Genomic DNA, 23,198 nt, shown 5'->3' with positions numbered 1-23,198 from the left:
TTTTTTATCGTACAGACTTGCAGCATCATGACATGCAGGACGATGAGTTTATATTTATATTCTTACCCCATATGCAGATATCTTTGTAGTGCGTTGTACAGTTCCCAGGCCCACAGAAGCTAGAAATGTGGCATGTTAACTTGACAGGTATACAGTTAACGTATAATTCAAGATGTTAATTGTTCAAGCTTTTATTGCGTTTAAATGTAATGATTTATGACTTTCAATTTGAGGTAGATGACTAAATTGTAGTGCATCATTCTTAGAATTACATGCATGCCCCAAATAAAAGCTCTCTTTTTAGTTCTTCTGTAATCAGTAACTGACTCCAGATACCCCAGTGAATGAAGGAATGTGTCTGGCCTCTTTGGTGGGTGAATATTTGCAGCTGCCATAGGATTTAAGTATAAACCTCTATATCTTCAATTCTTTTTTAATATTCTCACCATATTGGTATATTTTATAGAGGTTTGATATTCAAAACTTTCCTATCTGTTTTCACCTTCTTCTTCGCACAATTAAATTATCTTCTGCTTTGAAAAATTATTGTTGATGTTGTTGTTATTATTGCTGCTGTTATCCTGTACTGTCACATTCATCTTCACCCCCTGTCTTTCAGGTTCATCTTTTGTTTTGATTTGCCCTGGTTTCTTGGTTTCTGTGAACTTCAGTGTTCACAGGAGTACTAAAGCCAGTCTGCATAAGGTTCTTTCCCGCCCTACACAGAATCACAGAATCCCAAGGGTTGGAAGGGACCTCAAAAGATCATCTAGTCCAACCCCCCTGCAAGAGCAGGGTAACCTACAGTACATCACACAGGAACTTGTCCAGGCGGGCCTTGAATATCTCCAGTGTAGGAGACTCCACAACCCCCCTGGGCAACCTGTTCCAGTGCTCTGTCACTCTTACAGTAAAGAAGTTCTTCCTGATGTTAACGTGGAACTTCCTATGTTCCAGTTTACACCCATTGCCCCTTGTCCTATCACTGGATATCACTGAAAAAAGCCTAGCTCCATCATCCTGACACCTACCCTTTACATATTTGTAAACATTGATGAGGTCACCCCTCAGTCTCCTCTTCTCCAAGCTAAAGAGACCCAGCTCCCTCAGCCTCTCCTCATAAGGGAGATGTTCCACTCCCTTAATCATCTTTGTGGCTCTGCGCTGGACTCCTTCAAGCAATTCCCTGTCCTTCTTGAACAGAGGGGCCCAGAACTGGACGCAATATTCCAGATGCGGCCTCACCAAGGCTGAGTAGAGGGGGAGGAGAACCTCTCTTGACCTACTAACCACTCCCTTTCTAATGCACCCTAAGATGCCATTTGCCTTCTTGGCCACAAGAGCACATTGCTGGCTCATGGTCATCCTCCTATCCACCAGGACCCCCAGGTCCCTTTCCCCTTCACTACTTTCCAGCAGGTCAACCCCCAACCTGTACTGGTACATGGGGTTGTTCTTCCCCAGATGCAAGACTCTACACTTGCCCTTGTTAAATTTCATCAAGTTTCTCCCCGCCCAACTCTCCAGCCTGTCCAGGTCTCGCTGAATGGCAGCACAGTCCTCTGGTGTGTCAGCCACTCCTCCCAGTTTTGTGTCATCAGCAAACTTGCTGAGGGTGCACTCAGTTCCCTCATCCAGGTCATTGATGAAAATATTAAACAGCACCGGTCCCAGCACCGACCCCTGAGGAACTCCACTAGTCACAGACCTCCAGCTAGATTCTGCGCCATTGACCACAACTCTCTGCCTTCTTCCTTTCAACCAGTTCTCACAAGCAGGGGGGAATCCACAGTGCCCTCCCCTGGTGTGGGAAATGAGCCTGCAGAGGAGAGCCAAGGGGCTGCTTTGCTGGTTGGGTTTCATCCATGCTTTTTGCCTATAGACATGGTGGTAAACAGCTTTGGAACCAGAAGGATGCCTTATAAATGTGATATATGCTGTGTAGAGGGATGTCTCAGCATAGCATGGAAGACATTTCATGTTCTGAGTAACAGGACTGGCGTTGCCCTGTTGGAGACTGCAGTAGCTGTTCTTTGTCATGCATACACTGACACCAGTGGTCTTGGGAAACTCAGGGCCAGTTCTCTGAGTGTATGGGTTGACACTTTTGTACAACTTCAGTTGGGTTTTTCCTATGGCGTGTTCTTTTTTACATTTTAGTCTCAGTCTTGGCTTCATTTTTATGTGAATTTTTAAAGTTCGTACTTTTCATTGGCAAGCTGTATGTTGTGCTTTAGTCATTCTAAGCAAATTGGGTTCTTACTAAATAATCTAAGCAGTTTATTTTAAGTTTTCCACCAGCTAGAGAATGCATACTGATTGTGTTCTGAACCAGCAGGTCAAGTCACACTGTATTATATCATTACCTAGCAAGCCAAGCCCAATCAATTATGTTCTGCCTTGGCAAATTCATTCATTATTTATCCAAGATGCAGCTATAAAAATTCAGAATATCTGGATATAGTAGCAATTTCTAAGTGAAAAAAACATATATTTCATAATAAATCAAGGAAGTCTCATAACTTGATTTAGACTCATGCAGAGTATCTGTACAAAGGACTTGGATACACAAACATGATACTCAAAACCTTTCAGCACCATAAATCTGAAATGATGCTAGCTGAAGCCCTACTTGCTGATACTGATGCTTCTAAAAATGACTTTTCAATGCTAATTCTAGCAGCAGAGTCCCTCCAATGGGAGGGAGCAGATAACAGCGTTCCCACTACATCAAGAAACAGGCCATGAAGGACACTGGATTTTAGTGTAATGGAGAAGAGAGGGTGCAAGTTGGAGGCAATAGGTTCCAATATAATTTTTGCCAGCACAGATCCTAAGCAATGTCCATGAATTAGGGATTTATGTGAGCTTCACTGAGAAACAATGGTACAACATTATTTCTAGTAGAGCAGGCAGTGCAGGCTGAACAGCTGTAAAAATGTATTTTTTACATTATTACTTCCTCGGTCATAAGATTTTGGATATTTTCCTGATGAAATTTGATATGCAAGCTGCTTGACCCATAAACTCTGTTTAAATGGAATTTCATCTCAGGGGGCTTTTATCCTAGTAAAGGCTTCTAAGCTTTTGATAATGAGTGTAAATCATATTACTAGTTAATTCTTTATGCCATTGCTAATGTGCAGAAACCGATGTGCATGTTTCTCTTTCTTTTACAGCATACTAAATTTCCTACAGTGGGACTCCCTCTCAACAGCTGTGTTCCCATGAAGCTGTACTGTCCGTATGCCTTTCATCTAACTGGCATTTTAAAGTCTTCTTTTTCACATTTCTTATTTCTTTTATTTATCTGCATTTCTTCCTCCATATTATAATAATAAATTAGAAAATAGTTAGCTGTGTATGTTTAAAGAGCTGCCTTGAGCTGGAAATGAGTTAGGTCTGTCTTTGGTCATACTTGAATGTGTATTGCTCTGATAGAAAGGGCCACATCCACTCACCCTTTGTCTGAGGGTGCAGGATGCTATACAATAAAAAAGCTATGAAGTAAATGACAAGAAAGAGTAGAAGCTGGAAAATTAAATTACTCCTACCAAGATGTTGCACAGTCTGGCAGTAGATTTTTAACAAAACAGCACAGATATGGCAGCTTTGTGAAAATATTTCATTGTTGAAAGGATATCTCTTCCTTTCACAGTGTTATCTTGCAATAGATTCATTAGTTACAAAGCACGAATAGAGAAACATGGATGCTTACTGTTTTGGAGCTGTCAGAGTATAAAAGATGTAGCATTCATATTGCAAAAGTTATGATGAAAGCTTCAATTTCAATTTTATTTTTTCAGGCACTAGCTCATCATAAACATCAAGTTCTGCAGATTGTTTAAATGGCTCTTAGCTTGGGATTTTTATTTTGTCTCATGTTAAAAGACTGCTCACAACAGAACTGGTTGGGAGTTTTATAGCAAAATTCATTTTTGTTGGAAATAGCTAATTATCAAAAGAGAAATTCTAAGTGGAAAAAATCCTGTTTTCAGTATGCTCCCAAGGAAACAGAAGCTGGCATTTCTCAGACCTTGACTGATGTTTTGCCCTCTCATCTAAGAGATTGCAGCAGTGCACATTTTCCAACATTTTCAGCCAGGTACTCTAGAACTGGAAGATCTGCAGCACAGAAAACACAAGTTATGCAGCTCATGAATTCTGGAAGCTAGAGAGCAAATCTCTGTTCTGCATTAAGCAGCCCAGAACCCCAAGAAGGAGCTTTTAAGGCCTCCAGACATCTGCCATGGAGATAATCCTGTCAGCTGCAGTCAGCAGTTGCCAGAGTTTCCAGTAGGCATACGGTTTGGTTTCCTATCCAGGAACTAGTTCACAATTACAGCAAGAGAACAGCCAGGAGCTTATCTACCTAACTGCCCATGGGTTTATATTCTCTAACTATGTAATTTAGATTTCTTAATATTCTTAGTGAATGCCTGGTTGGTAAGGTTTACTGACAACACCACTGTTCTGTGCCTTGCTACTCAACACCTGGTTGTCAGCTCAGAGTATGGTTTTAGGGTTTTTGTATGAATGCTTAGATAGTCATAATATTTCTTTTCTTTCTCCACCTTTCCCCCCTTTTTATTGTGTGTAACATTTGAATCAAATCTTTTTATGGCTCAGTGTCACATCTTTCTGCAGAGCTTAAGTATTAAAATGTTAAAAGATTTGTTAGCGATTTCAAAAGAGCTTTTCAGTTCGATGTATTTCTACTCTTTTTAAAAACATGCGTAAGGTAGGTATGCAAGTACATCAAGTACATTTTCATTTGTATAAAAGGTGTTTGAGGCCAGTTGTAACTCGTGTAATCACTGAATAGAACCAATTTCAAACTGGAGTAGTTTATACTGACAATCCAACCAGCTAGGGGAAAAAAAAGCTCCACTACGTGACTGGGTTCTGCCTTTGGTCATATGGGATAGCAAATTGCCTAGTGGATATTGACTACTCAAAAGAAAACATGAAATGAAAAAAGAATGTAAATGTTAACTGTAGCAAAAAGATGTGTAAAATCAGCCCATTCACAGACAGTCCCCAGAGAAAGAAAAGAGACAGTATATCTGCCTGTGTAATCTACTTAAATTGATTCTCAGACTTGCTTGCAATGAACCACTTACGTGCTCTGACCTACAAGGCACTGGGAAAGTGGTTTACTTACCTTATAGTGAGAAGTTGTTATTTTTCAATCAAAATCATGAACAAAAGCTTTAAGTTCTAGCATAGAGTCTATTAGTTTTCTCAAATATTTTATACAAAATGAAGAGGAGCAACAGGATTACAGATTTCCATCCTTGACATTTCTAAATACAGACAATGTTATGCTGAGGTTCAGTATTGCTTTCAGTTTTTATAAAATACTCCTTCTATATACTAATAAATATGTAATACAATAATAATAAATATATATAATATAACATATAATTAATATATAATAATATATCATATATAAAATAATATAATATGTAATATAATAGTAATAAATATAAAATGCTAATGTAAAATACAAAGAATTGTCTTCAGAGAACGATTTGAACATAGCTAAAAAAATAGGAATATGCTTTGACTACTTGAAGAAGGAGATTCACATCACTGTCATGAGACCTGAATTTTTAACACCTTGCAGAATGCTAAGTCCATCATCCACAAGTCTTCACTGCTTTCTTCACAGGAGTAGATAAGCGGGAGCAGCGTTTATGGAAAAATAGGTTTCTCACTAGTGAGAAATGGTTTGGGAATTGTAATTCAGGATGCTGTTTCATTTTGTATGTAGTTTGAAGTCACTGCTGCCTACAGGCAGAAGAGGTGATCTCACTAGCCTCTTCAGTCCCCACCTCTGCCCCCAGGCTCAACAATGATCCAGACACATGGGCACTATAGCAACCAAAGGGAGGCAATGGCATTATACTGGTAGAACATGCAGTGGTATCCTTACATTTAGCATAAGGCCTCCATCCATCATTTTCATTTGAAGTTAATATTTGGATATTATTAACTTGAAGAAATGCAGGAAGCCAGGTATGGTAGCAATGGCCTTTGAGAACTTGGAAACAGCCAACACACATTGCCTTGTTTGAATTAGTTTTGCATTTCAATATGAGGAAAAAGTTGCTCAGAGATCTCTTAAATATACCACAGAGTACATTATGAAGTTTAATTCTTAGACTCTGAAGGAAGTAAATAGTGTTTTGGAAAAAGTAGTGAAGAGTCATGGGAAAGGTAAAAGTGAGCTTATAATTCCTACCCAATATGAAAACAGACATATTAACAGAAATCTTCCTGTTATTGGAAATAATTAACTCTTGGATGATAAATCTTCAACAAAACCATATGGGTTTTAAAGACGCTGGTGAGCAGGGGCTGGAAAGAGAAATTTGGGAGAGTGGAGCAACAGAAATGCATAACAACAGAGAACAAGAAAATGGTCTGAATGAACTGCAGAAAGCAAAAAATATTGTAACAAATACTGCCTTTTTTGTCATTATAAGAAAAGTGCAGACAAAAAACCACAACAGATATGCTATTAAATGAGCTGGATCTTATCACAACAGACTTTTTCTAAATGCTGCTCAGTGAATAGGAAAACAAAGGCCAGGAGGCTCAGTTTCATAATTATTTGTGGGGAAATATTAAAAAGTAAATGAGAACCTCATCATTCCCCGAGTCAAGCATACTTTTGAAGACAAGTGAGTACAATGAATCTTTTGAGCTACATACCTCAGCAATAATTTGCAACCCAAAGGAGACAACAAAAAAAAAAAGTAATGAATTAGCAAAGCAGCAGCTGCATTCAAAAGCTTAAATAAGGCTCAGTTACTTCACATCTACAAAGATTTTCAAAATATGATTCTTCAAGTTGAATGCTATTTCTATCTTACCATATGGAAACAAAGCCTGGGAGCTCCCCAGAGATGTAGAAAGCAAATGGTAGGGTTAAACGCAATAGCTGCATTATAAATTTGGAGATTTTTTTACAGTACTAAGTCCTTATTTCCAGAAAAGAAGAGAATATTTAGGAAGTGTGTTAAGAATTGTGCCTCGCCATCCACATGGTCTATGAGCCACCAGAAAGAAAAATAAAATCAGAAATTAATTTCTCTGTTTTGATTAACTAACTAGATTGAAGTGCTTACTCCAGTTGTGCCTTCTAGCAGCCAAATTAATGAATGTTACAGGGTTAAAGCATCCAAATTACCTCTTATTTCCTACCAAAATGAAAGAATGGGCCAACAGGCAGACTTAATGTCAGTCAGAAGTCATCGCTTCTACATGCTTTCAATCTAAGTAGTAAGATATTTTATTAACCACTAGAAAGTCTTCATTCTTTGTGCCTAAACTCCCATTTCCTACTAAACTGTAAGCTTTCGAACCCATAATATGGGATAGATGCTTGTCATCAGAACTGCTGCTAGCAACTTACCTTAATTAACTGGACTAAACTTCTGGAGTTATTTCCACTACTGGCATGTGTTAAGTTTAGCAAGCAGGAGTATCTGCTCTTTCAGGTGTTCCAAAGGATCATAATCAGTCTGAAGGAGATTTAAAATACCTTTGATTTAAAGTAATCTGGATTTTGTATCTTAAGTACAAGAGCAGAACTTGTAGGGGAGAGCTCCAGATGCAACTGGGCAAACCACCCTTTTAAAAAGATAGCTAGAAATAAATAGAAAACAGTGAGTACAAATAATCACAAAAGAAAACTGACACTATACAGGTGAAAAGGAAAAGGACTAATTGCTGTAAAAGATAAACCAAGCTTGGCAATGAAGGTGACAGTGAAACCAACAGCTAAACGTTATTTTTGTATATGAACAGAAGAAATACTTTCATTATGGAAAGACAGCAGAGGCTAAAGTTAAACAACCTTTAGTCTGGAACCAAAATGAAATTAGGACCTTTTGTCATATTCAGGAAGAACAAGAGTTAAATAGGAAAGCAATGCACAGTAGTTAATAGAAATATAAATTACTAAGTCAGAAGTAGAAACAGAACACAATAATCTGTGTTCTTTCAAGCGTGGGAATATAGACAGTTGGAAGAGTTGTGTATGAAGTAGGCAATAAACTAAAATCAGAAGTGGGCACCAGGGAGAAATAATTAGGCACATGGCAATAAATGGAAAATTAGATAAAATGCGACCTGGTACACACGAAGGTGAATCATCCAATCTAAATTTCGTGTCTGATAATTTAATAATTTTTTGTAGACAAAAGGCAAATGTAGATCTACTCTGTAAGGCTTTTATACAATGCAGTGTAGAAAATTATCCATTAAGCTAAGGAACAGGATTAGCACTGTAATGGTGGGAAGCTAGGTGAGAAACTTGTTAATGAGGATAAAGGACAAGGCAACATGCTGAGAGAGAAACAGCTTGCTAGAAGGACCTGTTCGCTGATGGAAGTCACAAAGAGTTGGTCTGAAGACTTGCCTTGTGTAGTGACTGTAGTAATAGCTTTGGCACCTCAGTAGGAAGGAGGGTTAAAATAATCAAGCAACAAGAACTAAATGACATTGAGAAATGCAATGAAGCACAAAGTGCAAGGTAATGTCTGTGGCAACAGATGGGAGGAATTTAAGCACAATTGTGGCAAAGCTGTTTCCAAATGGGACAATCTAGATATTTCTAGCATTGATGGAAAAGTGGTAATGCCATAGAACAGGACAACTTACCATATAAGAACAGCATTTTTTTGCTGTAGCTACACACTTTTTTGATCAAGCTCAAGAGGGCCAAACAGAGCTTTTTGTCTTACCTGCTCCAAAGCCTTGACAGATAAGTGTGTGTCTGCTAAGAATGTACTGAATGTGCAAATCCTAAAAAATGTTTGTTGTATATAGCATAGCTTTGATTTCTGATGAACTGGGAGGGACTATGGTACCTCAACATACATAAATTAAACTGTAAATTCACAGGGAGGAAAGCTAAATTATTTGAGCTAAAGACGTAAGAATAGGCAGGCGGAATCTGAGAATGCATACATTTAGAAATTAGGGGGATTTTGGGGGTATTTTAGCAGAGAGGTTCCAGAACAGACTTTGAATAGATCAGAGGGCCTTATAATGCTTGCAGGAGGACAGGGAGTATTTGCCAGATGGAATGTGTGATCTGACTACACAGTAAGGAGGGGGTGGGGTTGGATTCAGTGGCTTAGGACATGCCCTCTGTTATGGCTTCCTTGTGTGCCTGACTTCTGAGTTGACCCAGTTGAGAGCTCTTGGAACTCCTGAAGTTTGGCCTCATGTTGCTGGCAGCAAACATGCCAGACTATGGAGAACCCCAGTGTGAAACAGCCACATCACGCTCCCTTCAGACAGCTTACAAAGTCACTCATAGTAAGGGTAACTGCAGCTGTGTATTCCTTGTTTCTCAGGGTAGGAGTGCTCCCTGTTTTATGTCTGAGAGAAAGCAATTACATTCTGGAAGACTGCTATAGGAATATATTGTTAGATTCAGCAGGAAAACATAGATAATCCAAGATGAATCAATTATTGTACCTTGGTTTTGAACACACTGTATACAGTTAGCCACACATACATTATTTGAGAATCAAGTAGAGCAGACAACTGCTACTATATTAAATACTTACACACAAAAGCAGAAAGACATGGAGCAACTGGGAGCCAATAGGGCAAACTAGCAAAGAATATTGAAAGCTGAAAGTGGAGAGGGTAAATTGATTTTATTTTTTTAAGCTATTCTATTGCGTTCCTCCTTTTTTAAGAACATTTAAAAGGATAACTGCTTTACCACTCTCTTGCCAAGTGATTGATATGAAATAACCAGAAAAGTTAACCAGAAATAACCTTGTCCCACAGTAAGAGTGCTCACAGGAAATTAGAGCAATGTAATATGAGTGTTTTAACTTCACATAAAAATCTCTGTCTTATGTAGGTAAGATTAAAACAGATTGCAGGATTCATTCTACCTTGCACTTTTTAATTAGATAGACTGCTGGTACCGCAGGGGTACTGAGCATGGACTCATTTTTCCTCTACATTTGATGGCAGAGGCAACAAAGGAAAACAGATGACAAAACAGCATTCCCATCTCTCCTGGCACCTAGGAAATGAAGATAAGCCTTTTCACACAAACATGTTGCCCTAACAGGCACATATTTAGAAAGGACAGACAATTATGATTTTTTTCTAATGGTATCTTTTGAGAAGCATGAAATCATGCAGATGTGTTGTATAACCATTGCCTTACAGCTCAGAGATTTTTCTCCAAATGCTATCAGTTTTCTCTGTAAATTTGTTTTATTCCACCAGTGAATTCTAGGAAAACTATGAAGCTTCCCAAATTTTAACAGAATATGTGGCGACAGCTTTCTGGTAACCACCTCATTTTTTTTCCTATATAGGTAACCTCATCATTTGAGAGATTAGGGCTTTCCCACTGACCACCGTCTTACCAGTTAAACTGTGCCCATCAGCAAATACCATGTAAGGACTAAAATAGAGGGTGCTGCTGTATGACAGAAGGCGTGGACCACTACGTTTTACCTACAGTAAAATATGAAAGCACTAGGACAAAAATCCTAGATACTCAACTGGAAAATACAGAAAAAGTGTCATATAATTACTTCACATCACGATTTCTATGCAACATTTATGATTCAGTGTAAGTCATAGTAATAGATAGCATTTCATCTGAGTTAGAGCACGCTGAGGATGCAAGCAGGCAGAAGGAATTGAGAAGTATGGCCTTTCTCTCATGCATGAAGTGACAGAGAGAAAACTTCCTTTAGCTTCTTTGTTTTCACTAAATGGCAATGAGGCCAATGTCAGGTTTTCACTGTCATTGGAGCAAGGCAGATGCTTCTTGCTTTGGGTTCTGACTGGCATGAGTAACAATGATGTGTTGAGACATGCCTGCAGTGCAAGCCTCCTTCATCCCGTGAAAAAATTTCTATGTGACTGCCAATGGGCAGGAAAGAAAAGAAAATAGATGTGGAAGAACTAGCTACAAATTTCACCTTGAATCCCATTTGCCTTGGGAGGGCAAGATAGGAGCTTAAGTCATCACTTAAGATTATATCCTCACAGTTTTCTTTGGAAATAGCTGGAGGTTGTTAAAGTGTGAAGGTGATGCAATCTTGCCTGTAGCATACAGACTCACTGCCCAGAAATTATCATTGCTACTGAAGCTGTCCAGTGCCCCTTGGTACCCTTCTCAGCAGGGGAGCAACACTCAAGCATTCAAGCCTCTGCAGCTGGAGAGCTGAGAAGGCATGCTAAACCGTATCCTCAGTGGTTTGGGTCCCTTCAGAGATCTCTAGATTAAAGATCTGAGAGATATAGCAGGATTTATAAAGGTTCTGGTGGATGAGTTTTATCTGTTCAAATGCAGTCTGGAAAACTCAGCAGCTTTTCTGAGGTTTGGTGCTATTTGGATTTTACAAAATGGCTGCCCTAATTTCTGTTGATGACAAAGATGTATCATCACCTGCCTAGAGCTTAGTTCTGCAGTCCACTTGGGAAGATGTCTACCTATTCCTAGGAAATGTTCTGCCCGTCAACTCCCACCTGGGATTAGTGATCAGCCAAAGGTCAGGTCTTTATCTCTCATCCCTGAAAGTAGACAGGAGTAACTGAGGCTGAACCAGAAGATTGTTCTTCTGATAAAAAGCAGGGCAGACCCTGAATCCCGAAGGGACATCTTCCTCAAAGGCTGGGACAAAACCAGTTTGTCATAATTTCAGTAAATCACAATCCCAGCTTAAGATCATTTTGGCCAGATCCTCATGGGTCTGAGCCGAGCGAGTTACCAGACAGCATAATGATCTATGACTAGGATGCTGGCTCCCATTTCTATGGATAAAATAATGTTTGTAATATCCAGCTACACAAGTGAAAGCACTGTGCAAATCCATAGCTCTCAGAGCCCTCACCCTTCCTGGTACTGCTGCTGACTGGAGAGTGTGTGCATCCCACAGCACAGCTTCTGGGCTTGGTCACAGTGAACTTCATTTGCTATATCAGAGGTGAAAATAGAAAACAGTGTGAAAAGAAGCTGAGTCTCTCGATCAATTCATCAAACTGAGTGGAAATATCTGTGTGCTATGCAAAAGATAATGACAGCAATTTGGTTTTAACTCCCTTCACTCATCCTGCCCAGGTGCTCATGTGTGAAATTACCCAGGGGGAAGAGGTATAAGTCAGTGCAGGAACCCCTGTTGGCCTTATCTTTGATAGGCTGTGCAACATATGCTACAAACTGAATTAGTTAAGAAAACAGAAGTTCATCAGACTGTACAGACCCACTGATGTCAATAAGAAGGTGGTAGAAACAGCCTGCCTGGAGAGCATGGGGAGTGTCAACAGAAATATGGAACTAAATTAATTTCACCTGATATGTACATTTTGTTCCTCTTCATCAGTGTAATTCTGAGGAGATCACTTCTCTCTAATACTGAAAATTTGAATTAATAGACCTGAATTCTTTTTTTTTTGTCAAAATGTGGAAAATTTCTAGACGAGGTAAGAGAGAAGGTAGTTAATTCATTTCATGACAATTCTAAATTTTCGTTAGTCCTATAACAAAAAATTCATTTAAAGTCTTAAAAAGCACAGTTGGTTTCTGTAGGCTAGGGGCTGGGCTTCATGTTACCTACCAAGAGATTCACTCTATGGCTGCTGTTGTCAAATACAAATAGAACTGGAGCGCTGCAGCTCCAATAGTCTGCTCCTGTAGACTATTTCCAGTTCAATGGACTGAGTAAAAAAGAATTTGCATTTTCATAACCATTGTAATAATGGTCGTGGATCATTATCATGATAGCTGAGTGATAAACCAAAATTAGCAAATCATTGAGTTTCTTTGTGGGCTTTTCTGCAGGCTCACGTCTGTCTCTTCTTGTCACTTTGAATATTGTTTTGCTCTAGTGTCAGCGGTAATGTGGATGTGGACATCTGTGACAGTCAGAACTACTTGTCGCAAATTCCCTCTGCAGCAGGCAATGGTCAGTGCAGCATTTCTTAGCTGTGATAACAGTGATTCCTCTATGCCCTTTCCTCAGGCTTTCCCTTCTAAATTCCTGACCTGTGTACTGAAGCACGACTCTCTCTCTCAAGACCCAGGCATGAATTTGCTGCTTTCTGACCAGCTTTTCTTTCTTTTTTCTCCTACCCTTACAGTCTTATCACTATTCAAGACGATGAAATCAAACACTCTTTACTCCCAAACAAGAAGTTTCTTTTGCTCCCACCTTCTCAGGTGGATTACTTTAAAGCATAAGAATATCAAGTGGAAATAGTAGAAGTGTTTTAGCCTAATGGTTTGATGATATATGAAATACAAGTTTTGAATGGCAATATAATAAGAAGTAGAGGACAAGAACTCGTGGGAAGTAAATTTTGAAAAGTTTAATAATTCATTCTAGATTTTAAAAGTTGTAAGTATTCAGATGCCTGCATATTCATCTTCTTTAGACATCTTGTGATGCTTGACTTCCAGAATGCACAATTCTGATTCACTTGCAACAAAAATACTGTGTATAAACTACATTTCAAATGAGTTTTGTAAACTTCACTCACAATTGTATCTAGCATTGTCGTAAGGTATTTCATTAAAAATTAAAAAAACCCCAAACAAACAAAAACCCACAACAAGCCGTGGCAGATATGTTTGGGTTCTGCTCTTTCTTAATGTAAAAGATTTTGTGCATGGGTAATAGGAAATCAGCATGATTTCACCATGTATTTAGTGTGGTCAACTAGACCTTACTGCAGCAGTGGTTTTCTGGCAGGGTTCTGCAGGAGTGAGCCGCCTGCTCTTGCAGCTGAGTCATCAGATGCCATTAGCTCTTCAGCTAAGCCTGACTGACAAATACATTCAAGTACTGGGTCCCTAAAGAATGTCTCTTAGATAAATAGGAGAAACATCCACTCACCTAGAATCAGTGTGGGTTTTGATACACTGAACAAATCCTTGTTACAGATGTTATCATGTTACATTTGTCTAGGTTTTGCTTTGTTTGTTTATCTTCAAACTGACAGGCATCTAAAATTGGCTTGTTAAACACCTAAAATTAATGGTAGTTTACTGTAAGCTATTTTCACAGCAGGTAGAAACATGTCTAGAGAAGAGATGGTTTTTATGTTTTCCTAATTTTTTTAATGTTTGTAAATGTTATTGTGTGTTCCATATTGAATACTTCCAGTTGGGAAAGCATTTATAGACACCCAAGTATCAGAGTGGAGCATCCATGGTGAGATCTGTAGGGCCAATTTAACTGTTTGGTTTGACTACTCCGTTAAGTTTTGTTATATGCCTTTCACGTCAGCAATGAAATCTGAAATGTTATGGTAACTGGGACACTTACTTAGGTTTTCTCTGCAAAAGGAAGTCTCTGCCTTCTCCTTAGAGGATGATATCCCTATTTCCCCATTTTATTCTGTAATCCCATCTTTATTCAGTAACAAACTGTTACTGTCTCTTTTAAATGGAGAGGAAACTGAGGGTTATCTAAAATGATTCTGATTCACAGAAAGAATTCATAGACTGATAAACAGTCCCAGGTCCTGAGAGTGTTAGATCATTGGTTTAATCATAAATCACATAGTCTCTCAAGAAACTGTATGATAAGCAAGAGAGTTGGGCTTGTTCACCCTAGAGAAGAGAAGGCTCAGGAAGACCTTAAAGCAGCCTTCCAGCATCTAAAGGGGACTTTTTACAATGTCATCTAGTGACAGGACAAGGGATAATGGCTTTAAGATGACAGAGGGTAGATTTAGATTAGATATTGGGAAGAAATTCTTTACTGTGAGGGTGGTGAGGCACTGGCACAGGTTGCCCAGAGAAGCTGTGGCTGCCCCATCCCTGGAAGCGTTCAAGGCCAGGCTGGATGGGGCTTTGAGCAGCCTGGTCTAGTGGAAGGTGTCCCTGCCCATGGCAGGGGGCTTGGAACCAGATGATCTTTAATGTCACTTCCAACTCAAACTGTTCTATGATTCTATGATATACATATGTACCTATATATATAGCTATGGGATCTATAGTAAAATTATTTAATGATACAGAAATATGAGTTATTATTTGGTTGCTTACTGTAGGGTGTGTGAGACCCTTTAGCTGATCTGAGCTAAACAGTTTCTATCCATGCTATTCTTTGAACAGCTTACAGTTATCCTGTTTAGCGTGGAGGGAAGTGGGATTTGGAGAGGTGTACAAGTTTGGATATTTTGAAAACATCTATTCTTAGAGGAAATATGATTTGTTGAAAGTGAGAAACAAGTCAGAAAAATGAAGCACAATATTATTCTTAAGTGGCTTTTTAGCCAAAGAAAGGAATTGCACGCTTCCTGAGAGCCTGCGGTTTGATACTGCAGTTTTGTAGAGGGTAGCAATTAAAACTGATCTTCCCTTGCTCAGTTTTTTAGGAATAGCTCTGTCTGCTGGTTTTGAATGTCTCTCTCTTGCTGTCCGTTAATAGTGAATCTCGGCAGGTCAAGATAAATAAACCCTCCAAAACGTACATGTAGACATAGGAGTACAGTGTGCCTGTAAACCTTACCTTCAATAAACTATGAAGATTTCAGCTAGAGGCTGAGGAACACAGTACGGTGAACAACAGTTTTTGTATTTGATGAACTAAGTCTGCATCCTCCCATCACACTGCAGGCTTCACTGCCACACTAATAGGAGGAAAATACCCGTTGATTTCAAGAGGCTTTGGGTCAATCTGACAGAGTATTGAGAAAACCCATAGATCTCTCATATACCTACAGTATGTTCTCCTGTATTAACCTTACTAGCAGCCCTTCTACGCCAGTGCTGCAGAGAGCTGCTGGAGAAAACAATTCAGCCTGAACCTTGTTTCTGAGGAAGCTAAAGATGGAATTGTTGTAGGACTTGCTATAGGATCCAGGTCTCTGCACTAGCTGTGCATAGATACCAAAGACAAATGATTCACAGGCCTTTGTTTAGATTTCCCCCAGCTTCATCCAAACCCTTTCTCCCAGGCTGGAGAGCTGCCACTGCGGGGGACACTGCCATGGAAGGAATATTACCAGGCAAAAGAGCCCACTGGCAGGAAGCCCCAGAGAGGAATGAGAAGTATGGCCAGAAGGAAGGATATATGGTAGAGCTGGAGCCATGAACTAAAGCAAAGTGAATTGGTTTTGGCTAGGCAGCTCCTAGAGCAAGAAAGAAGAGCACATTTAGCTGCTGGAAGCCCCACAGATTCCCCACAGCAGGACACAAGGCAATCACAAATCTGGCTGGCACTCTGGTTATACAGTGAAGCAAAGCCAACTGGCTGTCCAGGGTGAGAAATTCAGGCATAAGGTGGGAAAGAGGGACAGTGGGAAACTAGGGAACTAGTTCCTGGCTTGGGAGACTAGATGCAATTGGCTTCTGAGTTTTGCTATGGCTTAGTCAAATCCACTGTTGCCAAGTGGTACGCATGTTCACATGCAAAGAGGAAGTGGGGAGGAAAATGCTGAGAGCAAAATTGAACTGAAAATGGGAGAAAAAACAGCTGGAAAATGCTTTGAAATTACTGACTCAGGTTTGATTGCCACATGGGGGAGATCTAAGCCTAAACTGTCCTTTCAGAGCAGTGTCATGTGCAAGGAATTCTTCAGCAGAAGCAGAGTGAGGTTCCAAATTGTCTTTGTGGATGGTTATTATATCAAGTCATACTGCCAGATGACACGTGAAGACCTGGTGACATTCCTGGAAAAAGGCAATTAAGAGCTGATAAAAAGCAGAACTCTTCCTACCCTGCAATCATGACACGATTTAAACTTTCCCCATTATTACACTAGCTGTGGGAAATAGAACCACATACAGATATATCACCATGGGTTCTGTATCCAATGTAACACCAGGGGTTCTATGTCCAAAGCTTTCAAAGATACTGTGGATTCTGTAAAAAAGCCAAATGCTTCCTTTTGTAGGTTATTAAATGACAACAAATTAGCATCACTTAAAAGTTAGCTTTTTAAGTAAAGTTTTAAGTAAAATTTGCTTTCTCTGCCATGATTATTTCTTTAAATATCAAAAGCAAAATTGCTAAAAGCTTCCAAAATAATACAGTCCATCCAGTCTATCCATTTTGTGCTATGCTGAAGTGATCCAGAAGAAATAAATTGAGCATCCATCAAAGCATAGTCATTTAGGACTGAAAAAAAGATTTGCAGATACCTTCATGTAAAATAGTGAGGTACTTCATGAAGCAGCTAGTAACAGATTGCAGCTGGTTGTTGATGTTCAGGTACAGATCCCTGACAGTTGCAGAATACAGACACGTTTTAAACTCTCACTGAATACAAATCCGTTCTATATCCCCACCAACCTGTTGATGTTGCAATTTGTCCTTCATGGCTTCTCACACACAGCATGCAAGAAGAAATAACTTGTAGTCTATGATCAGGAAACAAGTCAAATGGTCTTAAAGCCATTTATGTGTCCCCCATAGTAGGAACCCAATATTGAAAGCTAATATACAATGATCTGTGCTTTTGAAATCCTGCCTTTGCCTTTACTTTTATCTGCAAGAACTAACATACTGCCAGAAACATTATTTGTGTTGTATTTTTAGTCTACGCACAATGGGTCTGTACATGTCAGAAAATTCAGGCTGACCTCTGATCCAGTGAAGCTGTGTGCCAATATATGTGCACTTGAGCTTTTGGTTAACTGCCATCCATATATACTTTCAAACCTCTTGAGGTCAACCTATAGCATATTTCACAGCTGAAGTTCATCCTGCCCAAACTCACATTAAATCTTCTAGCATCTGCTTTCTTTTTACAAGCCAGAGAAGCTGCCTTTATGAAAACAGGTATTTTTTAAAGTATGTAGGTTTTCAATGCTTGTTTAATTATTTATTTAATTATATTTTTATATTACCAACAGCATGCTATACTTCACAGACATGTGGTTTAGCTGTGGTCAACTTCAGATTTGTCTACTACCTGTCAGACAGCTGTAGATGATAGTACCCCACACTGGAGCTAGAGAAACTTGAAATCAGATAAACAGTTGGCAGAGAAGTAGTTTTGTCTAAAAGCATGACAAAATTGGCTTTGGATCTATGACCAGAATCTAGCTTTCCCAAGTCCTACCCACTTAATATGCCCAGGCCATGGCAAGGCATCAATTATCTGTTGGTTATGGGAGACGGGAGAGTTGATGGGAGCACAACAACTTTCAGAGAGACATTCCCATAAAAAGTCATCATTGCTGTGATAGGGGGTTTGTTCTGTGCAGTGCATTCTAAAACAAGAATCTGTGTGTACCCCTGCTTGTGGGCCTTCATGAGCTCAAGATAACTGGTGCTGTGTCTAATGACTCTATTCTTATTTCTGCTTAGTTTTCAGGACTTTACTTGTTGTCGTTCTTCACCATCCTTGTTGGGCTGATGCTCTACTCCTCCACATCCACCTATGTAGCCCAGGATCCTCGGGTGTACAAGCAGTTTCGAAACCCTTCAGGACCTGTTGTAGACCTGCCAGCAGCCGGCCAGCTGGAGCCTTCAGTAACATACACTAGCCTGGGGCAGGAGACAGAAGAGGAGCCTCATGTTAGAGTTGCTTAAACCCAGGGCCGTTGATCACCTACTGATGATTCAGTGGAGCTCGTATATCCACTATCTCTGTATTGTACATAGAGAAAGGTATTTACCAGGTGCAGTTACACCTGTAAGCTGCAAGGTAGCAAATAAGGAAAGCTCATAAAAATACAAATTACTTGTTCCAGAGTGTTCATTGCAAGGAGATGCCAGTCCCTCATTTGCGACATGAGCAGCATGTTTGCAATACAAACTGCTGTATATGAATCAGTTAATGACAAACTACCTGTGAAAGATATTCAATATCTAAGATGAAATTACATAAAGAAGTTCACAGAAGGGTGTTTCTGCACCCACTGAGCGATATGTCTAAGCCACACAAGTTGTGGAAAAGCCGCCTTTTTACAGCAAATACACTTCTGCAGTCCACTGTTAATTTCTCTCTAAGAGTTGTTTGCACAAAGTAGATGGGTTAGTCATGGTAGCAACAACCTGACACACTTTTACTAGCTCCTTGGATCTGGTGAGGGAAAGACAATTAATTCATCTGTATTATCTGTCTAGTTGCCCTTTCTAGGTAATCCGTTCCATGTATCCAGAGAAGGGACAACTTACAGTATCCGTCTCTATTCTAGGAATAGGTATAAGGCGAGCATTTTAGCCTTTCTATATTTGCAAAAGTGAAGTACTCAAGCATTGACCTCTCTGTGATCCATGGCAGATTTCCTAGCAGCTGAGGTTCTGCATGAGGTGATGGGGAGTTAGTTTCTCTGTAGTTCTGACTTAACACGGATTTCTTACTTTTTAAACTTTAATCTGTAAAGAGAAAAACACTTTTTCTAGTTTCCTATGTATTGTACCTCTCCATGGTAAGATGACAAACCATATGGATCAGGGCACTCATTTTAGATACTCAGTGCATTGAGGGCGCCTTCTGCTGTTCCAGTTTGCTGAATCTCCTATGGTTCACTATTCTAACAATAGCTATTTAGAAATGTGTCTGGTTTTTTTTTACCAAAACCCACAAATTGTAAAAATCAGGAAGATTAAGCAAGGAATTCATGAGCAGAAAGTGTGGACCATCTGCTGGTGTTGCTGCAGTACCACAAAGGCAGTCATACCAGCAGGGTGCAGCCAGTTATTTTTCACCAACTACAAAACTAGCAGAAGAATTCAGCAGTTTACTTACATTCCTGGAGACATGTGAAAATAGTAACGGTGTGCTCCACAGCTGTACTTCTACCCCAAGAGCCTTATCAGAATGGGGGATATCAGTCACCACCACAAAGAATCCATCTCTGCCTGTATGTTTGCTCTTATGAGAGCTCAATTAAAGAAAATTATTATTTCAATATCCATCATTTGTTTGCAATTTAAAATTAAGGAAGGAAGGAAAGATGATCTTAGACCTAACAGATAGGAGACCGATCCAGGAGAGCTCAGTTTTGTTCACAGATCTGCTGCATCTCTGCATGATCCTTGGGCATGACTTACCTTCTGTGTGGCTGTTTCCCAATCTCTATAGATGGGAATAATCATATTTTACCTACCTCACAGGAGTGCTATGGGACCAAGTTATTTTAAGCTGCTTCAGGATCTTCGGAAGGAAGGAGTTTAAGTACACAATAGCACTGTAAAAGTGTGTATACATTCATTGTATTTGAAAATTGAGTTTATGACAGGGTTGATGAATATTTAGCTTATGGGCATAGAAGATGAATTTGATTTGATTGCTATTCTCCTGAAGAAGCCTGTCTCAAGCAAAAATGTAGGGCTTCATGTTTGAAAAATACAACTTACCTATTTCTGTTTTAAAAAGAAAATCAATCTGTACTCTAGAGATTAGAAAGGCCACACAGTTCAACCAAGCAGGATGAATTTCTGCTGAGGTAACATTCATCTTTTATAGTCCTGTTCTGCTTTAATATAGAAGGGACTTCCCTGAAGCAGACTAGGAGAAATATGTATGCATAATATACAAGAAGTGGCAAATACCAGAATGCTATTGAACAGCAGAAGTATGTTGTATCTTATTCTCACTGTGGAGGAGGAGATTTCTGTCCCACTGTGTTTAGGCTGCCTGACACCATCCTGCTGCAGCTGAGGAAAGGGTCTGCAGTATTCCCAAACTGTGCCCAAAACTGACCCAAAAGCTTCAGTTAAGATGGCTTGAGTTTAAACAAACATATGATTTTTTTCCACCCAACCTGTTTATTTATTGGTTTTAGCGCTGATGTTTCCAAGGTTTTTTCTGTAAAATCATTGAGGATTCAAATAAAAAAAAAAGATTCCTACAGAGAAACAAGAGTCCATGTTCTGAGGATGTTAAGGAAAGTCTAAATCCTACAGGATTTAAAAAAAAAAAAGGAAAAAAGAAAAAACACACGAGAAACATTAAGGTCCGTAGGGTGGAAGTCCAGGTGGGAAGTGCATAGTGAGGTGAAGCCCTGATGCACAGGGGCCAGGAAGCATCCTCCTGGCAGAGCTTCGACGTGAGGTGGGTTTTGTACGTTTCCCAGGAGCAGGGGTTCTGGTTACAACCACCATGGCTCCCTCAGGTACCCAGAACCACACTGATGGGAGCCTGTCATTTCAGTCTTTTTTGCTACCTTTATACCAATTAAATACCTTTCTCTGAATGTTTGTCCCTGTGTTGGTCTGAGAACCTTGAGGATTGTGTGCGTGTGTGTTTCATGTTTACAATTCCTTCCTTTTGCGTAATTGTTTTGGTTAATTCCATTATTAGTATTTATTTTTAAGCCAAATGTTTGTGGTCCTTCTGCCTCCCCCTCCTCATTTTTCTGACCCTAACTTGTAGATGTTTGTTAGAGTCTTCTCAGAAACAGCAGGGCAGGAGGCATCTCCCGACCAGGTCACTGGGCTGGGAGTTTCTACTTACAAGGGTTTGTGATCCACGAGTGGCTGAGAGGCGCCATCTGAAGCAGTTTTTACAGGCTATTTTCAAAGGCTCTGTTGTACGGAAAGAAGTTATGAATGATTCGGTGTGTACTCTGCACCCAGCCAGCATCCCCTGTGATACTCGCACAGGAGGAGTTTGATGTGCAAAGTGGGGCTGCTTCACTGTCTGTGTCTCCTGTTGAACAAGGTGGATACTTGGGTTAGCATCAGTGTGCTCGTGCTGGATGAACCATAAAAGGAAAACAGTAGTAGAGCTTTACAAGTGACTGTGTTGACTGAAAAACTGAGGTCTGGTAAAGGAAAACATTACTTCTACCTGGTTGTTTTCTGCAGCTCAAGACCTCAGTGTGCACCAGCAAAGGTTCTGCTATCTAACCGGCAGCTATCTACTCTCTGTGTCATGTAGGACGTCTCTATCTCTGTATAGCTCCTTGCCTGAGCAAACTGAAACTCTTGTTATACTGCTGGCCTTGAGCAGCCCTTGGCAAGACTGATGTAATTTTCTGCTACTGGATGAAAACCTTCACTGGGAGACAGACCTTGTCTTTGTTCGAGCTATAAAGTTTCGAAACACACAACGATAGACCAAGCAATTGAAGATTTTGCACCACTGTGTCATAAGAAGTTTCAATGTATAGTGTAGAGATTGCTAACTTGTGCTATTAACACTTTGACAAGCGTGTAGTAACGTTTCCTTTCCTTTTTTTTTAAACCATTTAGTATTCCTGAGCTAGCTACAAATACAAATTTTACCCCATGGGTAGGATTTTATTCTTAAATGCCATAATAAAGCACACTAATCTTGACAACGCAGATGAAAATATGAACCAAAACCAAAAGCGAGCAAACAGAATCCCAACCCCAAATCCTGCATCAAAAAGCTGAACAAACCTTTCTCCATTTTGATATTTGCATGCACCTATATGGACTGGCTGTGGCAATGTAATGCCTGTATAATGTTTTCAAATAAAAAAAATAAATGCTTTATGAAAGCAGGGCTATTGGTTTCCTTGCCTGTTTCCTTTGTGTTTTCTTAGCCTGAAACAGTTTTTCTGATGGTAAATCTTACTGCAGGACATAATTTTTTGCTGTGTTGAGGATTTCTTTTCTTTGTGATGTGGCTCACCTACAGCTCCATCCAAGATGTTTTAGCATTGGTGCCACTAGGCACCGTCAGGTATCTTGCCTGGCCCCCACTTGCTGTTCCAGAAGGATAAGGGGTTTCCTGTGCAGGATAACAGGTCTCCTGTGCACCCTCTCTTGTAAACTGCCATTCCCCTATGGCTTGCTTAGGTATGCTGATATTTGTTGGTCTCATTTGGGCACAAAAGCACTCCCCCCACTGCCTTACAGAAATGATTAATCAATCTAGAATTAATGTGGGGCAATGCATGTGTATGATGTTAACGGGCTTATCTGGCAGAGGTTACTGAGTGTCTACGGCTGCCTTGCCCAGCCCTCCCTTCTGGCTGCCCTGCACTGCACAGCAGCACTATTCAAAGCAGAGTCCTGAAACAGAGACAAAACTTAGATACTGGGGGGAAAGGATTGTTGGGAGGAGCAGAATTGAGGAAAGGAAGAAAACGAGACTTTGGCTTATTTGAAGTCCAGATGGGAAGAAAGGAAAGGAAGATCCAAAGTGTGAGAGCAAGGGATTTTGTGAACATGTATTCACCTCTAAGAGTGTTTGCCAGCACATGCATCTGTCCATCTCTCCTTGCCTGATGTCTCGCAAGAAACTTCTCATTGGTATTTCTC

The 23,198-nt window shown here is 39.9% G+C and overlaps 1 protein-coding gene across 1 annotated transcript in view; it reads left to right on the top strand.

Moving 5' to 3' along the window:
• Window positions 1–22,437, top strand: part of SLC35F1 (solute carrier family 35 member F1) — a 246,953-nt gene extending 224,516 nt beyond the window's left edge. The window contains exon 8 of the mRNA XM_065681006.1: window positions 18,324–22,437. Coding sequence (XP_065537078.1) covers window positions 18,324–18,548 — 225 coding nt within the window. The 3' untranslated portion in view covers window positions 18,549–22,437. The remainder of the gene's footprint in view (window positions 1–18,323) is intronic.
• The last annotated feature ends 761 nt before the right edge of the window (window positions 22,438–23,198 follow it).

Source organism: Lathamus discolor, chromosome 5 (assembly GCF_037157495.1).
Source record: "Lathamus discolor isolate bLatDis1 chromosome 5, bLatDis1.hap1, whole genome shotgun sequence".
Lineage (NCBI taxonomy): Eukaryota > Metazoa > Chordata > Aves > Psittaciformes > Psittacidae > Lathamus > Lathamus discolor.
This window is presented reverse-complemented; position numbering and strand designations above follow the sequence as displayed.